The sequence below is a fragment of the Rhopalosiphum maidis genome, chromosome 1 (genome assembly GCF_003676215.2).
Source record: "Rhopalosiphum maidis isolate BTI-1 chromosome 1, ASM367621v3, whole genome shotgun sequence".
NCBI lineage: Eukaryota > Metazoa > Arthropoda > Insecta > Hemiptera > Aphididae > Rhopalosiphum > Rhopalosiphum maidis.
In genome coordinates, this window is record NC_040877.1 from 74,699,823 (window position 1) to 74,720,020 (window position 20,198).

Here is a 20,198-nt window from a genome sequence, read left to right on the forward strand (position 1 = left end):
TCATGGCTCATGAGTATCATAATTGTTTTGATTTTGACACTTAGAGGCAGGAAATGTAAAAATATTGTGATATCAATTTGAATGCGTACTTAACAAGGAATAACATTTTTTTTTTTTGAATGGTCAATGGAATTAGATAACTATTATAAAAGCATTCTGTATAAAATTCAATTGTATTTGCACAGTTACAGCCATTTTATGAATATATTTGTCATTGAAAATATATTCTTTTATATAATTTTAAGTAATTAGTATGATGTATGTTTTCAATAACATATACATTTATTGAAAAAATAGGTCTACAAAAAAAAACAAGTACACCAAATGAAAATGTTTTAAATTTTAGTTTTTAAACATTTAATAAAAAATTAATTTATTAAATTTTGAAGTTATAAAATATTTTTCTTTATTATAACTTTTGATTTTAATGCTATTACCAAAATAAAGCATTTTATCAATCTGATAACTATTGCAGTTTATAAAAATGTATAAAAACACAATACAAAGTATTATTATTTTATTAACAATAAAACTATAAAAGCTTAAGTAAGAAAAATAAAAATATAAAATACCTTATATTGATAAATTAAAAATATTTTTTTTTCAAGTTTCATTGACATACAAAACTTTCACAGATAATATGAAATAATTATATACAATATAAACATCTAAATTATATACAATAATAATATCTAAATTACATTTAACATTGTAAGTATAGGTGAAATAAGGTTAATTTTTGTATCACAATAGTTTATCACTTGTAATTTTTTATACTTTTTTTTTGATTTTCTAAAAACAAAAATATTTTTGATTCATTAATTATACAAAGTACCTACATTAATATTATACAAATAGATATAAATTAATGATAAAATCATAATTACTTTCAATTAATTTGTAACTAGAATAAATTGTTTGAATAATACCTAGATACAGGTGTTAGTCAGTTTTAATGTGAGACATCATGGACTCTTGTTTTCCAAATGGAATTTTTCCAGCTAACTTTAAGCCGGCAAAATATGTCTTACCGTGTTGATAACCTACTTCCTAAAAGATAATCAAAACAATTTATATCTTTATCATTTTATACATTTAATTTATTAGAATTATTACACATATAATACCAAACAATATAAATTTGAAGATAAATAGTTTAAGAATAATGGCCTAAACTGTAGTTTCTAAAGTATTGAATTAATCAATGATCTTAAACATTGATGGTATAAAGTCAATTGATGTAACCCATACTATCAATAAAATAGTGACTTAAACTGACAACGGTAAAAAACTAATAATAATAATACACATTTTTCCCAAGTACCACAATCCTTAAGGCCTTAAATCATTTTTAACAAAACTATAAACATTATTATCATTGCTGAAAATCTTATTTTTGTGGGTTACATCATTTGAACTTTCTATTATTGAATTACTGTTATTTGATTAGTGTCATCATAATTACTTTTATTTCTTCAAAACTTTTGAATTGAAGTGTTTTATATTTGTCAATTGGAGGTCTTATATATTGACAATAATCACTCGTTTTTACCACCTTTATTTAAAAAAAAAAAAAATTATTAATAAAAATGTTAACAATTATGGTAAAACAGAACAATTTTACCTCAAGTTGACGAACACAAGAGACATATGCAAGTCGAGATTGTATATCTTCTAGATTTGGAACTTTAACTGATGCAGTAAAAGGATTAAATCTTTTCCACAGTAACCAAAATCCAGACAAGCTATCTCCATAATTGGTAAAATCCATATCATCTTGAGATCCAACATCAATAGCGAGAACATGTTTTGCTCCAAGATTACGCATAATGTCAGCTAAATTGTATAAACATTTTAATCATTGACAGTTAACATTTAGCATTATTTAGCATTATGACTAATAAAAATATAAATAAGTTCTTAATTCAATAATATTTAACTTAAATTCCTTGTTGGAATATATTTAATCAAATATGAAAAAAATAATAATAGTACTACATTATTAAATATTATTTTGATTATTGGAGTATGTATGTGCTATTAATACTAATACTTCAATAACAATGATAACATATTAGTGAAATTGGATAATATATAATGTCTTAAGTATCTGTGAGGAGTGGGGATATTTATTATACCTATTTTTCTTCAAAATACATCAATACATCTTTAAAAATATCAATTGACATTGATACTTCATTATATTATCAAATACTTACCTGGTACATTGTTTACATAGCAGCCATCAGCAAGTAAATGTCCATCGTCGGGATTACACATGGGAGGAAATAAACCAGCAATTGACATACTTGCTCTTACATACCTCCAAACATAACCTATTTACCATATACTAATTAAGGTCATCTTGGCTAAGAAAAATGTTCAACCAATAATGTCTATCGCACATACATTTCTCCAATATCAAATTAATAATTACTACCTAAAGGAATTTTAGCTGCAAATTAATATGCTTTATATAATTTTATTTCATGCTACATAACATAAATTTGAGAATTAAAAATTATAATTTAAGTGTTATATCATTTGTATTGTTTAAATTAATTGAAAAAAAATTATTTTATTTAAATAATCTTTTTACGTAAAACTTGTGATTAATATACCTGGTAAATTATTTATGTATCCACCATCTAATAATAAGTGTCCATCTATTGGATCGCATAAAGGCGGCATGTAACCGGATAGAGACATTGATGATCGAACATAGCGCCATAAAGATCCTAGAATATAAAACCGCTTATTCAAATTAATAAAAATTATCTCTAAAAAATGTCGATTCATTTAAAAATAGAAATAATGTTGTTATAACATTTTAATCCAATATATAACTTAGTATAAATCATTTACAAATATCATTAAAAAATAATTCATTTTATTGATAAATAGTAAAATATGTATAGTTACTGTAAATATGTATGTGCGATAAGCATTTTTATGTGTTAATATAGATATGTTTTAAATAATTAATGTTTTTAAACTGTAACATTGTATCATTTAAAAAAATAATTAATATTACTTAAAAGTTAAAGTCCCTTGAAAACATTTAATTTATTTACACACACTATTGAGTATATACAAAACGTATGTCAATAATAATTTATTGTAATTTATAAATGTATTTGACCTAATCCGTAATTATTATCATAAGTATCACTATCAAAATGTAAATATATATTAATTAAATATCTATAGTTTTAGTTGATGATTAAATTATAATACATGAGACAAAGATTAAATTACAAATTGTCATAACAAAAAAATAAAAATAAACACGTTTAAAATTCAATGTACAGTAAAATTTAAAATAAATATATATTTATTCCTTTTGTAAAACCAGTATATTATACTTATTAAAAATATATGTATAGAAAAAAAACCGTATTAAAAGAAAATATTTAAATAATATATAAGTATTTTTTTAAATTTAGGAAATAATAATGAATTTTGTTTGAATTATCTCAAATGTTTAACACACATTATACACAATAGGCATTGATAATTATTATCAATAGATATTTATTATTTATATCTCACATGCATAATAAAATGTTTGAATAAAGAATTAATTATACCGTGTGTATGAATTCGCATTTTACTAGCTGATATATCTGTCGTTATTGTGAAATATGGCAGCCACAAGTCTTCAATTTGTGTTTCTCCAAGAGCAGAAATCAATGTATGATTAAAATATTGACCAGTTAACATAGATGTAGATGGCCAAGTTAAATCTAATACTTGCCTCCAACGATTTGTCATTGACTAAAAAAATAATTTTGAATTTATTATTATACTTTTTTTAATGTATAATAATTCTTATAAATTAAAGGTTATTACATTAATTTTTAAATAATAAATTCAAGGAATAACAATTATACTTATATTATGTTATGTTATTGTAAATTTAATCAAAACATAAAAGTATTAAATTTTTATACCTCAGCCCAAGAGCTTGCTTTACGTGTCATTCCAATAATATCTCTTTCGCTACACCATACAGCTCCCATAAAAGCACCAATACTCACACCACCAACCATGTCTATGGGAATACCAGCTTCCTGATGAACAAAAATATAAATATAATATTTTATTATATAATAAAATCCTAATTAAAAAATAAAAATAAAATAATAACATACTTGTATAGCTTTTATCATTCCTATATGAGCCGCACCTCTTGCTCCACCACCACCTAACACCAGACCCACAGAAGTCCCTGTTAACCATCTGGCTAAACGAGAATAATCTGAATGTATGTTGACTTCTGTTTTTAATATTTTTTCATATTGATCACTCTATATAATAATATGTGCTATGTTATTTATTAATTTATATTTTATAAAAATCATAACTTGTAGGTTTAAAATGTAATACTTATTAATCAAACTTAATCTAATATTTATAAGATAATTATACTATATAAACTGGTTTTGCATAAGACTAAACTTGTTTTACTTTTAACTTTTTTTTACTTTAGATCACCTGAAGTATTAATTAGATCCAATTCACTACAAGAAACCTCCTTCAAAGTTGAAGATTGAAGCATTTTTAGTGTTCCATAAAATGGTGTCAGACAAAAAAAAACTAACATTTATTGTAAAATCAATAAATTCATCACTCCAAATCAGAGAAATCAGATTATCAACTCTGTTCGGAATCTAAAATTAATTAATAACTAGTAAATTTAAGTTTTTATACAAATTTTAATCTATTTTAAAAATAGAATTCTATGAGGCCGTTACACTTGCATATACTATAGCATGTCTAGACATGGACAATATAGCAAATCAGCAAACTCAGCATTTCAAATGTTGTGTTGTTAGATTTATTATATGAATGAATAGACCCTACTATCAAATTTAAAGTTAAGAACATTATTTGTGTTATCTTGTATATTATTTACAGTATTTTATTTTTTTAAATGGGTTAACAAAATTACTAGATTTTAACATTTTACACACACACACACACACACACACACACACACACACACACACATAATTTTCTTAATAATTTTAAACATTGTAAAATCCAACAAGAAAATACAGAAAAAGTTCTTAACTTTAAGTTTGATAATTGACCATTAGCTCTAATATTTAAGCTAAGAACACAAAATTAGAATTGCTGAATATGATTTTTAGTATATTATACAATGGGTCACCAAATGGCAAACAAATTTTATCTGGCCCATAGATAAAGAATAAATAACACCACATATTATGACAAAATTATATTTGTTATTATTGTAAATTATTATTTTTATTAAATATTATTGGTTTTGAAATAATGTAAAATATAAATATGTACTTAGAATTTTGATAGTTCAGAAAACATTTTCAGATTCCTAATGTGGCCCTTTAAAAATATTAATTGGTGACCTCTGTTATACATAATCAAATGTAAACAACACATGAGGGATAATTGAATAACAATGAACACATTTAGCATGATACTATACAATGTTATTATTTACTTGGTATATTAATAAGTACTTAATACCTTATGTCCTAAACCTTAATATATGGTCTATAATGCTGATCTAAAGATTATTACTTTATTATCTAATGTATATTTATTATCTAATCTTTAATGTAGAGTTTTGATGTCAGACTATTTTATGTATGGCAGTAATGTGATGATGATTTTTTTAAATTAACAACTATTTATTATTTTGGTTTTTTATGTAGTATTAAAGAATGGAATTAATGAAAATTATATAATTGTTTTAAAAATAAAATAAATTAATAATGATTATTTTTATCTATATATTTATCTTATATCTGTTAAATTAACTGTACTTTTGGTCTTTTGTTATAACCTACCGCCCAATTTGAAAACTGCAACCAAACAAGGTTTGTATTACAATGTTTATCTTAACATTGTTATATTCAATAATGAATATAATTCTATAATTTTATGGGTAATAAAACAATAATTATAATAAGAGTAGATATCAATGGAAATTATTGTAATGCAATGGATCCCTATATACTAGATTATTAATAACAAAACACTTACAATTACTGAGACAGAACGTTTAGAAAATATACGTTTAGGACACTGTACATGGTGGTGTGAAGATACCCATGATCTTATATTCAGCCATTCAACAGTATTAGATGGTAAATCTGAATCTTCTCTATGTATCAAAATTAATTCTTTATGGGTACGTAGTGCTAGGCGTTCAATATCTTTTTCATACTATTAAAAAAAGTATTGAATATTAACAATAAATATAAGTACTATTTTTTAAGAGTTAATACTAAATTAACCTTTAAAATTATAATCATTGTGAAATATAAAAAAAAGTTAATCGTAAACTTACTTTTCCTAATGTAGGTTGTTTATTTCCTAGTGTAACAAGCAATATACAATCTGCTTGTCGAATGCAACGCTGAGTCCAGGAAGAAAATGAATAATCACATTGATAAAGTGCAATCTTATATTGGTCTTCTTGCTGGGCTAACCATGTTGTCAAGCGGTACTCATTATTCAAATCCATTATTGATTTTCCCAACATACTTCTAACAAATTCAGAAGTTAACCGTAAAGTTGAACGAATAGAACACAATGAGTGATAAAGTTCATATGTAAAGCTTGTTAGTGGTACATCATCTGATATAGGCACAATAGCAATAGTTGAAAAATTACTTTGTGTTGGTCTTGTATCTAATGTTTTACTAATTGTAGGTTTCTGCCAAGTGCCTGAAATATAATAATTTAGATGTAAACAATTTAATAATCTTATTTTATAAATATAAAATGATTTATTAGTTTACATAATGACTTTGTATAACACTAAAAGGTTGTCATATTATTGTAATTTATATTATTATACAATAAAAAAAAAAAATACAAAAAGTACATTTTAAAATTACCTAAAATTCTATGTCCCAAAAGATTAATAAGAGTAGAAACAACACCAGGAAAACGTTTCTTAATCGCATTAAATAATCCTTCTGGTAATTTGGCTAGTTCTGAATCTCTAACTGCCATAACTGTTGTTCCTCTAGGTGTTTGGGTAATTACTTCTACCTAAATAGATACAATTATTATAATAAAACATGACAATAATAGTTAATAATAATAAAAAAAGGGATACAAATAAAACAAAATAATGCTTTTTGATTTTGTAATTTTTATAAATAAAAATGTAATCAATTTACTGTTTAGGATCAAAAATAAATCTGTTTATAAAAAGTAGTATGCTATATGATTTATTCAAAATATAAACTCTTTGAAATTAGAGGTTCATTTCCACCCACCACCATTTTTTGTGACTTAAGTAATGAGTGGGTTCTTGGTATATTTTTCTTTGCCTAAGGAAAATTCTCAATTTGCCACACCACTGCTTACAAATGAAAATATTATTGCATTCTAGCTTATTCTATTATGATCAATATCCAAACATTTCATAATTAGAAACTCACGATTCCTACTAGATCTCCTTTTCCATATTCAGCAACCAACTCTTTTTTACCATTTTCATGTGTGATAACAGAACGTAACCGGCCACTCAATACAATAAATGTACTGTCAGATTCTTCACCTTGTCTGTAATAAATAAATACATAAAATATAATTTCATACTAGTTATTAATTCCGTCATCAATTTAATTACTTGTTTTATTAGTGTTTAGAGTGCATATAAGATACAATAGAAAATATTGTGACAATAAATTATACTTAATATAATATTTAAATTAATAAGTTTTTTATGGTTCAATATTTTTATATAAATATAAATTATATAATATTTTGCAATGTGTAATGTACAAAATGTACATTATTTTGTAAAAAAAGCAGCTAAATTAAATACAAAAGTATTCAAATAATAATATACTATAGTTTTTCAAAATTTACATTTATGTATTATAATTTTTACAATTATTATATCACACTTTTTTGTAACCTTAGCTACATTAAAAAATAAAAAGTGCAATTTTTGTAAGAAATGACCTAAGGAGAAATTTTCATTTGATCATTAATTGTCAACATTAATTTCCAACCCTCAAAAATAATTCCTTGGTTAAATAATGTATTCTTAATTAATTGCAATTTATTTGTGGATTATGACATTTATTATACAAAGAAATCCCGTTACAACGAACTCCAGAGGACCAAATTTTTTTTTTGTTATAACGGAAATTTTGTTGAAATGAATTGAAAGTGAATTTATAAACTTTAAGACTATTATCAGACTTAAAGATAACAATATTTTCTGAACCAGTGTCAACTTTTGTAATATTTTAATTTTTAAGGAAAATATAAGTATGTAAATTATCAAAAATTAAAAATATTCATATTTTACTTAAAAAATAGATGCATACGCCTAAGTACAACACAGATAATGTTCTTAACTTTGGCCAGTTCAATCTAATATTTTAACTAACACAAAAAATGGTTCTGCTAAACTCAAACTGTATATTTCTTATGTTTAGTTAAAACGGAACCAACATATTCATGGGTAGCGTCTTTTTAAGTACAACAATTTTAAAAACAGATTTCATATTGAATTGTGCTATGTGTTTAGGTGTATAATCAATATATTATAATACAACAAATACTAAATGTATCTCAATTAAAACTATACTATATTGTATACAGGCATCTTTCAATAAATAAAATAAATTTTTATAAATCAGTAAACCATATGGTAGGATATTACAAAAGGAAAAATAAAAGCTCTATACTCTGTCCAGCAAGAGAATGCGCTGATTAAACTCATCCCACCAACCGTCATCCACCTAACCACCCAAAAGTATCAAAACTGGTCACCCTAATAGTGTTGTGCAGAAAAACCAAAACTTTGGTCGGCCCGAGGTGTGTTTTCCTTGCTGGATAGAATATATATTATCTATTTTTATAAAAGTAAAGAAAACATTTTTAACTTGCCTATAAACTGCACGTCCACTTTCAATAAACAACCAATCTAATGCAAAATCCACTTGACGTACAAATGATGATAAACGTGTAACCACTGTATTTGCTATAGGCAAAACAATTTGTGGTTTTACTCTCATTATCCTGTTTAAAAAAATATTAAACAATTTATTTTTCGAGATAATAATTGTTATAAATTATAACAAATTTTTCAATACATTATTTTAGGATTCAATTATATTGTAAAAATAATAGAAATAAAAATATTTTAACTGGGTTCAGGGTTTGCTTGTTTTACTGTAATGGGCATAGAAAAATAATAAATTTGTTTTGTGAAATGACAAAATTAGAAACAAAATTCAACTGTATATTTTTCCATATTTAGAAAAAACATATACTTGCTTATTTAGCACATTATTGAATTTTTGGCATTTTATCGTTTTTATTATGTGTGGGTAACATTTGAAAAAATATTTTCTAAAATAAATTAGAATTACTAAAGGTTTTACAAGTATCTGTATCAGTTATGATCAAACCTTGCTATTTCATAAGTTTTTTATAATACTACTATAATACATTTTAAAACAAGTTATAGATATTTTTCATGATTATAACAGTCCACACACTTAAAAATTAAAATATAAAAAAAAATCAACAAGAGAACATATATATATTATCCTGTTTCTTTAATCATTAAACACTCATTTTATATGGTATAAGTTAATGAGATGGATAGAATATATAATTACAATGTCTTATCAAGCAACTATAAAATAATAAATTATAATCAATTTTCAATTATTTAATACTTTTTTTAAATTAAATATACATTAAAGGTTTTTTTCAAATTAAAAAAAATGAGCTGAATATTTTAGTATTTAGAATTTTTAGTGCAACACAAACCGCGAACCTTAGTTATTATAGATCTATAAATATAAATATATAAAAACCTTTATTATAATATTTTTTATCTTAAGTCTAATAGCACAAAGAGCTATATCATAACATTCATAACAATCATAACATACCATTAATAAAATATTTTTCTAAAAACCATCAACCTAAAATATACTTAAAATTGGAAATTTGCATTAAGGAACACCAATTATCAATTTTCTAGGTATCAAATCAAAATAACATAAAAACAGTTATTGATGGCATAATAATCAATATAACTTACTCATAAACAGTCTTTTTTGATAATATAGAAATAACACTAGGACGGTCGGCTCTAAACGTCAGAAATCCAGGTTCCCCAGTTAACACAGCTAATCCACCAACAATATCTCCAGGATTAACTGAATACATATAAGCTTCAGTTAATCCTTCTGGGTCCATTTTTTGTGATACTAAAATTGATCCATTTAACAACAAAACTAATGCAGCATCCTGAAAAATTATTCATATTATAGAATATCTAAGTAAAAAGTTATTCTCAAATAATTAAAAATAATAAAGGAATCCTATATGAGTTTAATATAAAATAGAATTTATTTTAATATTTTGTTTTTTTTTTTTTTTTTTTTTTGTAAGCAAATATTAAAATAGATTCAAAATTATAAATATTGAAATCGTTTTTTTTTTACTATTGGTATTTAATGTTTTTTATATATTTTTTTTCCACTATAAATAAATACTCTTTAATTGTTAGATACAACCCTTATATAATTTATAGATAAATTACAGACAAGAATCATACCTTATGAGAATCTTCTTGCATTACAAATGTATTGGTAGGAATTTTACGAATTTCCACTTTTCCCAATAATAAATCTTCATTATCAAGTTGGAGTTTTTTAACAAAAACTTTTATTGCAATTTTAAGATACCAATCTTTTTGATCAGTTTTTGGCTGATTTAAAAATGATTCCAACTTTTTCTCACTTATAGAAGTTTCTATACAAATGTTGTAAAATTGTATCGGTAAATTTGATTAATATTTAATATTTAAAACATACCTTGTTGTGAAAACATAGAAGACTCATTTTTTCTTTCTGAAATGAAAGGACTCATTTTTCTTTCATCTAAACCCTGAAAAAATTTTTTTTGTACATATTATAAACTATAATTACTAAGAAAATGTATCAATTTATTAACCATAAAAATATACTTTGTAATACAATTTTACAGGAATTCTAGATACATTTTTGAAGAGAGTAGTGATAAAAACCTAAACAGTTAAACCATTCACTAGTGCTCTAACTTAATAATAGTTTAATATTAATTATTGACACAAATAATATCTTTGATATTATATATTTATTTTAAGTGTGCAGTTCTCACTGCTACATAGTAAGTTTTGAATCTACTTTGAAATTGAAGAAAAGATTTGGTATCTCCATGTGCTGGTGTCTAACAAACACACAAGAAAAAACATTTGAATACATCAGAATCCATTTTGTGTTCGTTTTTTTTAAAAAATACAGTAAATTTACCTATTATCAAATATAAAAATAGGTAAATTTTCTCTTTCAAGATTTTATTTAAAAAATTTGAATTTTAAAATAAGTTAAAAGTATGTTAAATAATAAAAATTCTCATTTAATGTTTTTAATTTTTTTAAATAATAGATAATGTTCTTCCTTTTAAATTTGATAATAAGTAAATTTAAAACTATTAACTAACAATACAAAATGGATTTCTGTAAACGTAAATCTTAATGTTTTTAAGACAACACATGCTTTTCATTTTTAATTCAAATTTGTTATAAGGGACATGTAGAATTAATTTTATCTAAAAAATATTGTATATTTTATATCATATTGATGTTATATAATAATATTAAACTTTCAAGTTATCACAATTTATGTTTTTGATTTTGAATCACGAAAAATTAGAGGGAAAATCATTGTTAATTATTTTTTTTTAATAATTTATTTATTTTGCAAATTTCTATATAAAAAAAAAAATAGTTCACATATTAATTTTACTAGATATTTTTTCGTTTATATTTGTGATTTTAAGAATGTGTGATTAATTTATTTTTATTTCATCACAGTTATTTAAAAAAATATTGGAAATTTCACCTCTAACCCTTCCATCAAAGTACTTACTAGAATAATTTATAAACAACACTTATTAATATAAAAATTCAACAAATCAAAATTAATATATTCATCCATCTGCTTAAAATCTAAAATTAAATACATTTTGATTTAATTTAACCATTTTTTATTCTTACGTTTTGTACTAACTCAGTAGATAGTCCTAAATACTGATGAAGAGCTGTAAATGTAACTCTTTGTAGACGGACCATAACCACTTGGATTATTTGAATTAATGAATCTGGATAATCATGGAAGATTTCTTGAAATGCAGCCACTGGTAATCTTACTATTGTACTATCCTCAAGTGCTTGAGCACTAACGGTTTTATAATTCTTTTTATGACCCTAAGATACATATTTATTCACAAAATAAAACAAATAAATGATTATACTTTGTCTCATAGGAGAACGGACCCATAATATTATTTTAACAAATGCTTCTGCACCTCTAATTGTGGTATTCACCGATACCAAGTGAATGCAAAACTTGGGTCTGTCCTCTTAGGAAACCATATACCTAATATTGTTACTTACGGTGAGAACATCAGTAAAACTCAATAATGATGTAACACAATCTCCAGTTTTTACTAATTTCAAAGGTATAATACTGCCATCAATTGAAGTGATATTTACACTAACAAGTCCACTTTGGACAATGAATACATTTTCATCAGGATCACCAACTTTAAACAAATGTGATCCAGCATGTACATTTAAAATTTCAGTATGACGACAGAGTCTTAAAAATACAGGTTTTTCAAAGTGGCCAAAAACTCTAAAATAAAAAAATAATACAAATTAAATAAGATCAATTTTATAAAATAGGGGTTTGTTCATATTAAATAAAAAAAAACCTAACTTACCGAATACTTTGTAGCATATAAAAAGCGTCAGGAGGAACATTTTGCCCATCTTTGGTTATTAATTCCTCCTCTAAATACTCAGCAGGTGGTTCCAATACCTATTACACAGAACAATGTAAAACAGCACATCAAAATAAACAAACCTTGAAAAATATAATTAATGGTTTTTGATTTTTAAATTTATAATACCTACTATACCACAATTTCAAATTGAATTCATTTTAACAGAATAAAGTAAAAATAAAAAACATACATTTAATCTCTGAGGTAATGTTTCTTTTCTCATTTGTAGTAAACGCCTAGCGAATTTGATTACTAATTTTCTTTTTTTCCCCTGGCCATGCACTTGTCCTGATATGTTTTTTACCTTAAAAATAATTATATGTATATTAAATTATAAACATGCTAAACTATAATTGGAAAAATACAATTTAAGTATTTTTAATAAAAACTGTACAAACATACTTTAAATAAAAATATTTTTTATAGTAAATCAATATTATATTTTATATTTAAATAGTATGAAGAAATAATTTGAAACACAAATTATAGCAATTTATGTTCCAATTGTTCCATGAATTAAATTGTCTTGAAACATAATAATAAATATGTTATATGTATACCTTTCTCAACATTTTTCTACCATAGAATAAAACTCTATCACGTTTTCGAAACCTTGTTTTTGGAACAGTAGAGATGTTACTTCCTCGAATCACAAGAACTAAAAATAAATATATGAGTATAAACATTGTTATTGGTTAAATAATTCATTTGTTATTATTTTTTTGTATAAATAACTTACATTTTGATTTCCATTTGTAGAAAGCAACTCTTAATAATATCGATACTATTATGCATCCAATAATTATCAACATTTTCTTAAAAAAATAAATAATAAAACATAATAATTAGGTACATAAATTTATATATTTTTATGTTAAATCTACTTAAAGGTGTAACACGAAATTATTAAAGAAAAATATACATACATAGTCATAAAAGTACATAATAACAGTTTATAGGGCTGGGTTTTTATTTTATATATTATACAAATATGCTTCTATTCCTACTTCAATGTGATTTGCTTTATTTTTGGTGTTAGACTTTATATACACATTACATTTTTGAATACTTGACATATTTAGTATATTTTTCCCTCTAGTAAATTATTAAAACAATCAAGTAATTCATTTTAAATTTAAACTAATGATACGTTAGATAACAGCTATTCAATTAGTATAGTTTAAAAGTACAAATATAATTTAACTATTAATTGTTTACCAATATTTCATTATTTTAAATTTTACTGTATAGGCACCTATAATGTTAAATTATATTTAATATATATATATCAAACAAAGAGAAAAATATATGTATATATTTTTTTTAAATAGGTATAATACTCATAATTTAAAATCATAAAATATGACACAACATGTAATTCTATTAAATTGTCAACTTGCATTATCAACTTGTACAACAATTACAACTATAAAAATGAATTCCTTTGTGATTTTCAACATTAATTATATACTAAGTAATTTATCACACAGGAGGGGCAATCATAATATATTAAATGAATGCATAGTATTTTAAATTATATAGGGAGCAGGTACATTCAAATAAAAGATGAATATTAAAGTAAGTCGTATGATACTTACTTCTGTTAGTAGCATGAACGGATAAGTTGATATTATCCATTGTCGAAATGTTGAATTATAAATAACATCCTGGAAGGAATGAATGAAGTCAAATAATCCCATTGTATAAAAGTGTTGACAATTTGTAAGACAGACAAGAATGATTACAAAACATACAATGAGCGCGCAACTAATTATACCATATTAACAAATTACAAGTCAAATAATATTGCAAAGAATATATAGGTGTATAGTATAAACAAACTTGTTTGTTATTCTGAATTCAATACAGTCATAGGAACATTAGAAGTAGCATGAGTAACTGACTACCGTCGACCTGTCGTAACTTGTAAGATTCATACTTTATAGACCTTAGAGCCAAATGCCAATAAACATAGACCATAGTGGTCTACTATGGCGTGATTGTAGTATTATAGTATTGTACTATTGTGGTCATTATATAGTTTTTTTAATCATATATCAGTTGTATTTACTATATAATACTATATTTAGATGACCGAATTACACAACAATGATATCACGAAACAATAATGATATCGAACATGTGTTTTCTTTATCACTTATCCGTTCGTGATAAAAACCGGAAAATGAATAGCAGCCAAGAGAAAATATAGAGAATACTAATTATATGTTTACACGAAAACAAGCGACGTGACGTACTGACGTGGTGAATTGTGATGTGGGGGAACCTTCCAACTGATAATGACGTCTGGCGGTATGAGTGGAATTTTCTGAATTCTAAATGTTAGGAGTTATGACATGGCTTGAAACTATATGGTTATATAAAATTATGTAAGTTATAAGACGACACATTTCAGGTATAGAAAAAAAAATACCTCGAATTTTTATGTTCACAATTGTCGTCGTTATTCGTATTATATGGTAATCAAGGTTAGAACTGTTAGAAGTGTTCATGAGTATTTCTATCAAAAATGATTTCCAAGACGCTTTTAGTTACTTTTCCTATTCTTGTAGTCTTGTGTCATAAATCATCGGCACAATACGCACCAGCACCGCCTGGTGTAAATCCACAATTGTATCAACAACAGCAGCAGCAAGTAAATAAATTAAAGTAATTGTATTGTGCATTATACTATTCAATTAATTGTTTTCTTCTAGGTGCCTATTCAACATTTACCTCCACAACAAAATGTTCCTCAACAAGTACCTTACCAACAACCGCCACCACAAACTCAGCAGCAACAACACCACCAACAACAACCACCACCACAACAACAACAACCGGTATGTAATTTACAAATGAAATATTTAAATTAATCATAGTGAATGAAATTGTTTTTTATACACTCTGTTTATGTTACTTTATAAATGAAGTCTATTGTCTATAGCGTCATATAATTTTAGGTATAAGTTTGACAAATAACATTTTTAACTTTATTTATAGTTATATAAATGATCTATATAACTGTAAAAGGTATAACTATTTTATATCTAGGATAAAACTTTGTACCATAATTTATTTTGATGCTTAATAATATTTCAGAGTCATGGCCATGGTTCCCAAGGACATCATCCCCATACACAACAAGTGTTACATAATTCAAACTTAGCAGAAGAAAGCGAGTAAATATGATTTAAAATCTTTTAATTATAGAAAACTGTTTGTTCTAGTGATGTACTTAGTACTCTTTTTATGATTCTGCTCTATTTTAGTCATATAAAAAAACATTTGGATCTACCAACATTAGACACAAGCAAAATGTCTGAACAAGAATTACAATTTCATTATTTTAAAATGCATGATGCAGATAACAATAATAAATTAGATGGATGTGAACTTATCAAGTCACTTATACACTGGCATGGTAATTATCACTAATTATTAATTTATTAAGATTATTAAAAGCTATGATTTTAAATCTTTGTCTATTACCACACATGCAATAAGAATTTAATTGTTTTTTTGCAAAAGATGAAAATTCTGATTTGAATTTGTCATGAAGTTTTTTTTTATGATTATTAAACAGAATGTATTAACACATAAATGATAAATATGAAGTTAAAATCAAATATTCAATTTCAATTTATTTTATTGCATTATTGATTTCAACAATATTCAGATAAACTTAAATGGTAATTTGAAAAAAAACTAATAATTACTTAAACTTAAACATTTTTAGAAATGTTTTCTACTCCAGAGGTTATTAATTCAAAATCTATGTTACCATTAAAAAGTTGATAGTTGTTTCACAAGCAAAACATTGTGTTGAAGAATTAATATACAATATAAGAATTTTATAAATATTTGATTTTCCAAAAATATATTTTTTATTTAAACATGGTTGGAAGATTTACATTATATTCTGTACTTTTTCAATTTTAATATATTAAATATTGAAATGTTTTAATTTTAGTTCAAGGTGGCCATGATCCCGCAGCAGGCGGGGCACCTCCCCAAGAAAAAATATTTACAGATGAAGAATTGATGCAGTTAATTGACCCTATATTAACCATGGATGACACAGATTTTGATGGTTTTATAGATTATCCAGAATTTGTTATTGCTCAAAATAAAGCAGGCAGTACTCAGAAACAATCAGCATAAGAAAATAAACATAATATATATAAATTAAATATTTTTATTTGATTTTGACTATTATATAAATAATTATTGTTTAATTCTTTTTGTTTTCAAAGAGGGTAAAATATTAAGTTGATTGTTTTACAAATATTATTTCAAACAAAAATTACAGTTTAAAAAAATTACCAACTTTATGAAAACTTATAAATTTAAATTAGATCATAACTACTTACAAGCTGAATGCATTACATTAAAAATAAATATAATTATTTAAGTACAATTTAACTAAAAGAAACTAAGAGAGCTCAAACTTTTACAAATTTATAAAATTTAAAAAACAAATGTTTCCATAAATCATGAATGATTCTTCTTGTATTCTATATCATAGTCATACTTATTTTTTTTTACAAATATATTTTTTATTTTTTTGATATTTGAGTTTACTCATTAACATTTCAACATTTTCTTCCACACATTCAACTGGTGGCTTATTAATCTTGCGTACAATTAAGTATAAACCAATCAATGTTAAACCTTTGAAAATTAAAAAATATATACATATTTAAGTGATTCACCATTAAATACTCTATTACAACAGTATAACTTTACCATTTAAAATACTTGGAAAAACAATAAAGAAATTTAAAGTAGTTGACCGGTAATGAATTGCTTCACTGAGATACAAAACAATGGATAACACCATAGATATAGCACCAATACTGACCATTCTACAAATTAATTATATAAAATATTAAATTCTATTGAAAAATATTTATGAGATCAATACTAAATACAAAATAACCATTTTTAAATTACTTACGGCTTATAGTGAATAAATAATGAGCAATGTATCAAACATAGAGCTTTAAGAAGCGAAAACATACCCAGCACTCTTGGCAAAGTTAATTCCTCTGTGAATAATTTAAATGAAAGATTAAATTAATATTCCAGAACTAAATTTTGATTTTAAATTTATAGTTATCAATTTACTATAATTAAAAATGTAAATAATTTCTAGGATCGTTTTTACTTATCACATCATTTGGAATAACACCCTTAAATTCCTAATAACTATAATATAAAAATTTATAATCACAATTTATTATTCAAATAGTTTTGATATGACTAATTACAGATTTTCAGTTCTTTTCCATGCATATCCCATATATATTTAAACTTGTCTTAAAATGTATGAATTTAAAATATTTTTATAAATTGAAATTGATCTTTTTTATCGAATCAATCAGGTAGAACATGTGTTTTCATTTAATTTTTATAAATGATAAGAAAAATTTTAATTTCTGCCTTTTTTAATTTATTATCAGTTCCAGTTAAACTTAATAAATAATATTTAGTAATAGAAAAACCTTGATGAAAATTAAAAGTTGTAGCTTTTTTTTATCTTTGATTATCGTTTTAAATTAGTATTCAATTTCAATATCTATACTACATTTTATGTTTAAGTTCTGTACCACCAACCATTAACTTTTTACAATAAAAAACAGCATCATAATTCATAGTTACTACCAGAGTAGGTACTAGACCAACACTATTTTATTTAGTTGGCACTTTATAAACTTAATAAAATGTTTGTTTTAAAAATAGCTGAATTACAAATAACATTGCTGGTTACAGATATAGTAAATAATTTGTTGGACGTAAAAACTATCGTTGGTACCGTGTATAAAATGTTCGTCTGCCTGTAAATTAGTCTGTGTTCCAATGATACATTTGTTTTCGAAAAATGATCGAAATGTTACGCCGAGGTCCATGAAAGCCACAAATGCCAACCACCCCCGGAAAGTGTACAGGATTTTGTCTTCCACCATGATTCCGAGCTTAGCTACAACAACCACACATTAACAATCGCTGTGATACGAGTATAAATACTAAATGATATTCTAATCGTTTCAAACAATAATAGCTGACCCGGTCTGTGTACTCGTAACGCGTGCATTCGATTCTATCTAGTTCGTCAAACACAAAACACTACAATCGGTATACTCAGTGCCGGATTAAAGCATTTATAGGACCTAAGCAACTTTCTGGAGAAAAATAAGAAATAACTGTCGAGTTATTTTCGTTGTTAAAGTATAATGAATAGTTCAACAGTCAAATCTAATAAAATGCGTAAAAATTAAACAAATATTTAAATAGTTGTTTATTGTATGTACTGTAATTGTTTCATTTTATGCCAGGGAAATTATATCTTAGGTAGTAGGCTTTGTACGTAATGGTTAATCCGACTCCGAGCGACCTACGTTTAAATAACATATTGTCTAATTTTTTTGTTTGTAACGTCGTCAAACTACTACGAGATTAATATTGTTTAACATCGTACTATACCTAGTACGAACCCAAACAGACCCGTAAGTCTACACGCAACGATGGATTATTTTATTAGATATGTCAATATTTTATAATTTTAATTTAGATATTCGGGACAGTCGTCATCACTGTTTTCGGGTAATAGTATTTCGCCCGTTGCCCGACAAAAACTAACAAATAGAGCGGTGAGCTGCTCGTCAGCCGCGTTCGGCTTCATCGATCCGATCGTCGTGCCGAAACGTAAGCACACGACATGATAATATTATTATTATGCTATATCGCCGACAAACGACGGTGCTCGGAATCCGGATGCCGTAACAATTCGGAACCAGAGAATTGAGGGCAGCAACAGCACCAAGCAGAGACACGCAGCCGCCAGCCAGTCACGCCGACGGTGAACCGAATGGCGAATGACAATAATTATGATTATAATGTATTATAAAACAAAAATAAAAAAGCTACAAATAATTAGTCAAATGTGTAGTAGTAGAACAGAATAATGTGTAGTACATCAGAAAATCAAATACTTGGAAGCCGAAAATACTTTAAACGAGTATAAACGATGGTAAAGTTACTATACTATTGTGAACTTGTTAGTTTGTTGTCTTAGATTATGCGTTTACCTGGTTAAAGTTTTCGAATATGATTTCGCCTTATCACTTATCACGGTTACCGGTTAACAATAATACTCCACAGACATGTGTAAACATTATATACATATCTGCAGATTCTGCGCATTACTCACAAATGTTTTAATGTTTCTGTATAGTGACTATTGTGGTATTGAGTATAGATCACGATTTAAGATCACAGATTTATAAGACATAAATAATTATAAACGTATCTATATTTATATAGAT

General features: G+C 25.0%; 3 protein-coding genes across 10 annotated transcripts; 1 reads left to right on the top strand and 2 right to left on the bottom strand.

The window, feature by feature from the left end:
• Nucleotides 1–887: 887 nt before the first annotated feature.
• Nucleotides 888–14,947, bottom strand: LOC113549380 (neuropathy target esterase sws). 5 transcript variants are annotated; one of them, XM_026950655.1, is made up of 23 exons: nt 14,713–14,945; nt 14,469–14,537; nt 13,610–13,685; nt 13,431–13,528; nt 13,061–13,174; nt 12,808–12,905; nt 12,479–12,719; nt 12,080–12,289; nt 10,857–10,929; nt 10,598–10,794; nt 10,079–10,287; nt 8,911–9,042; nt 7,446–7,569; nt 6,894–7,050; nt 6,341–6,720; nt 6,034–6,216; nt 4,155–4,310; nt 3,954–4,073; nt 3,591–3,777; nt 2,622–2,738; nt 1,625–1,836; nt 1,466–1,555; nt 888–1,050 (listed from the first exon to the last, which is right to left on the bottom strand). In XM_026950655.1, exons 2-23 carry the CDS (start codon nt 14,481–14,483, stop codon nt 943–945), a joined length of 3,297 nt encoding a protein of 1,098 aa, XP_026806456.1. In that variant the 5' UTR covers nt 14,484–14,537; nt 14,713–14,945; the 3' UTR covers nt 888–942. The 5 variants fall into 5 exon arrangements, with proteins under 5 accessions (XP_026806456.1, XP_026806454.1, XP_026806455.1 ...); XM_026950653.1 differs by having other exon boundaries at nt 14,469–14,637; XM_026950654.1 differs by lacking the exon at nt 2,622–2,738 and adding an exon at nt 2,220–2,336 and having other exon boundaries at nt 14,469–14,947.
• Nucleotides 14,948–15,122: 175 nt separating this feature from the next.
• On the top strand, nt 15,123–17,592 carry LOC113549382 (multiple coagulation factor deficiency protein 2 homolog). Its single transcript, XM_026950658.1, has 5 exons — nt 15,123–15,526; nt 15,588–15,713; nt 15,973–16,052; nt 16,143–16,294; nt 16,844–17,592. The coding sequence occupies exons 1-5, from the start codon at nt 15,401–15,403 to the stop codon at nt 17,032–17,034; spliced, it is 675 nt and encodes a 224-aa protein (XP_026806459.1). The 5' UTR covers nt 15,123–15,400; the 3' UTR covers nt 17,035–17,592.
• On the bottom strand, nt 17,268–20,041 carry LOC113549383. Of its 4 annotated transcripts, none has more exons than XM_026950662.1 (5): nt 19,962–20,041; nt 18,689–18,853; nt 17,831–17,921; nt 17,620–17,738; nt 17,268–17,544 (listed from the first exon to the last, which is right to left on the bottom strand). In XM_026950662.1, exons 2-5 carry the CDS (start codon nt 18,837–18,839, stop codon nt 17,405–17,407), a joined length of 501 nt encoding a protein of 166 aa, XP_026806463.1. In that variant the 5' UTR covers nt 18,840–18,853; nt 19,962–20,041; the 3' UTR covers nt 17,268–17,404. The 4 variants fall into 4 exon arrangements, with proteins under 4 accessions (XP_026806463.1, XP_026806462.1, XP_026806461.1 ...); XM_026950661.1 differs by lacking the exon at nt 19,962–20,041 and adding an exon at nt 19,849–19,956; XM_026950660.1 differs by lacking the exon at nt 19,962–20,041 and adding an exon at nt 19,514–19,940.
• Between the last annotated feature and the right edge of the window lie 157 nt (nt 20,042–20,198).

Coding starts and splice junctions, on each gene's coding strand:
- LOC113549383 (XM_026950662.1), bottom strand. CDS start 18,839: ATGGTGGAAGACAAAATCCTGTACACTTTCCGGGGGTGGTTGGCATTT. Junction 17,922..18,688: donor AGACGAACATTTTATACACG/GTACCAACGATA, acceptor AATTATTCACAG/AGGAATTAACTTTGCCAAGA. Junction 17,739..17,830: donor TTATTTATTCACTATAAGCC/GTAAGTAATTTA, acceptor ATTAATTTGTAG/AATGGTCAGTATTGGTGCTA.
- LOC113549380 (XM_026950654.1), bottom strand. CDS start 14,570: ATGGGATTATTTGACTTCATTCATTCCTTCCAGGATGTTATTTATAAT. Junction 13,175..13,430: donor GTAGAAAAATGTTGAGAAAG/GTATACATATAA, acceptor ATTATTTTTAAG/GTAAAAAACATATCAGGACA. Junction 3,778..3,953: donor AAGCAAGCTCTTGGGCTGAG/GTATAAAAATTT, acceptor TTATTTTTTTAG/TCAATGACAAATCGTTGGAG.
- LOC113549382 (XM_026950658.1), top strand. CDS start 15,401: ATGATTTCCAAGACGCTTTTAGTTACTTTTCCTATTCTTGTAGTCTTG. Junction 15,527..15,587: donor ATCAACAACAGCAGCAGCAA/GTAAATAAATTA, acceptor GTTTTCTTCTAG/GTGCCTATTCAACATTTACC. Junction 16,053..16,142: donor AACTTAGCAGAAGAAAGCGA/GTAAATATGATT, acceptor GCTCTATTTTAG/TCATATAAAAAAACATTTGG.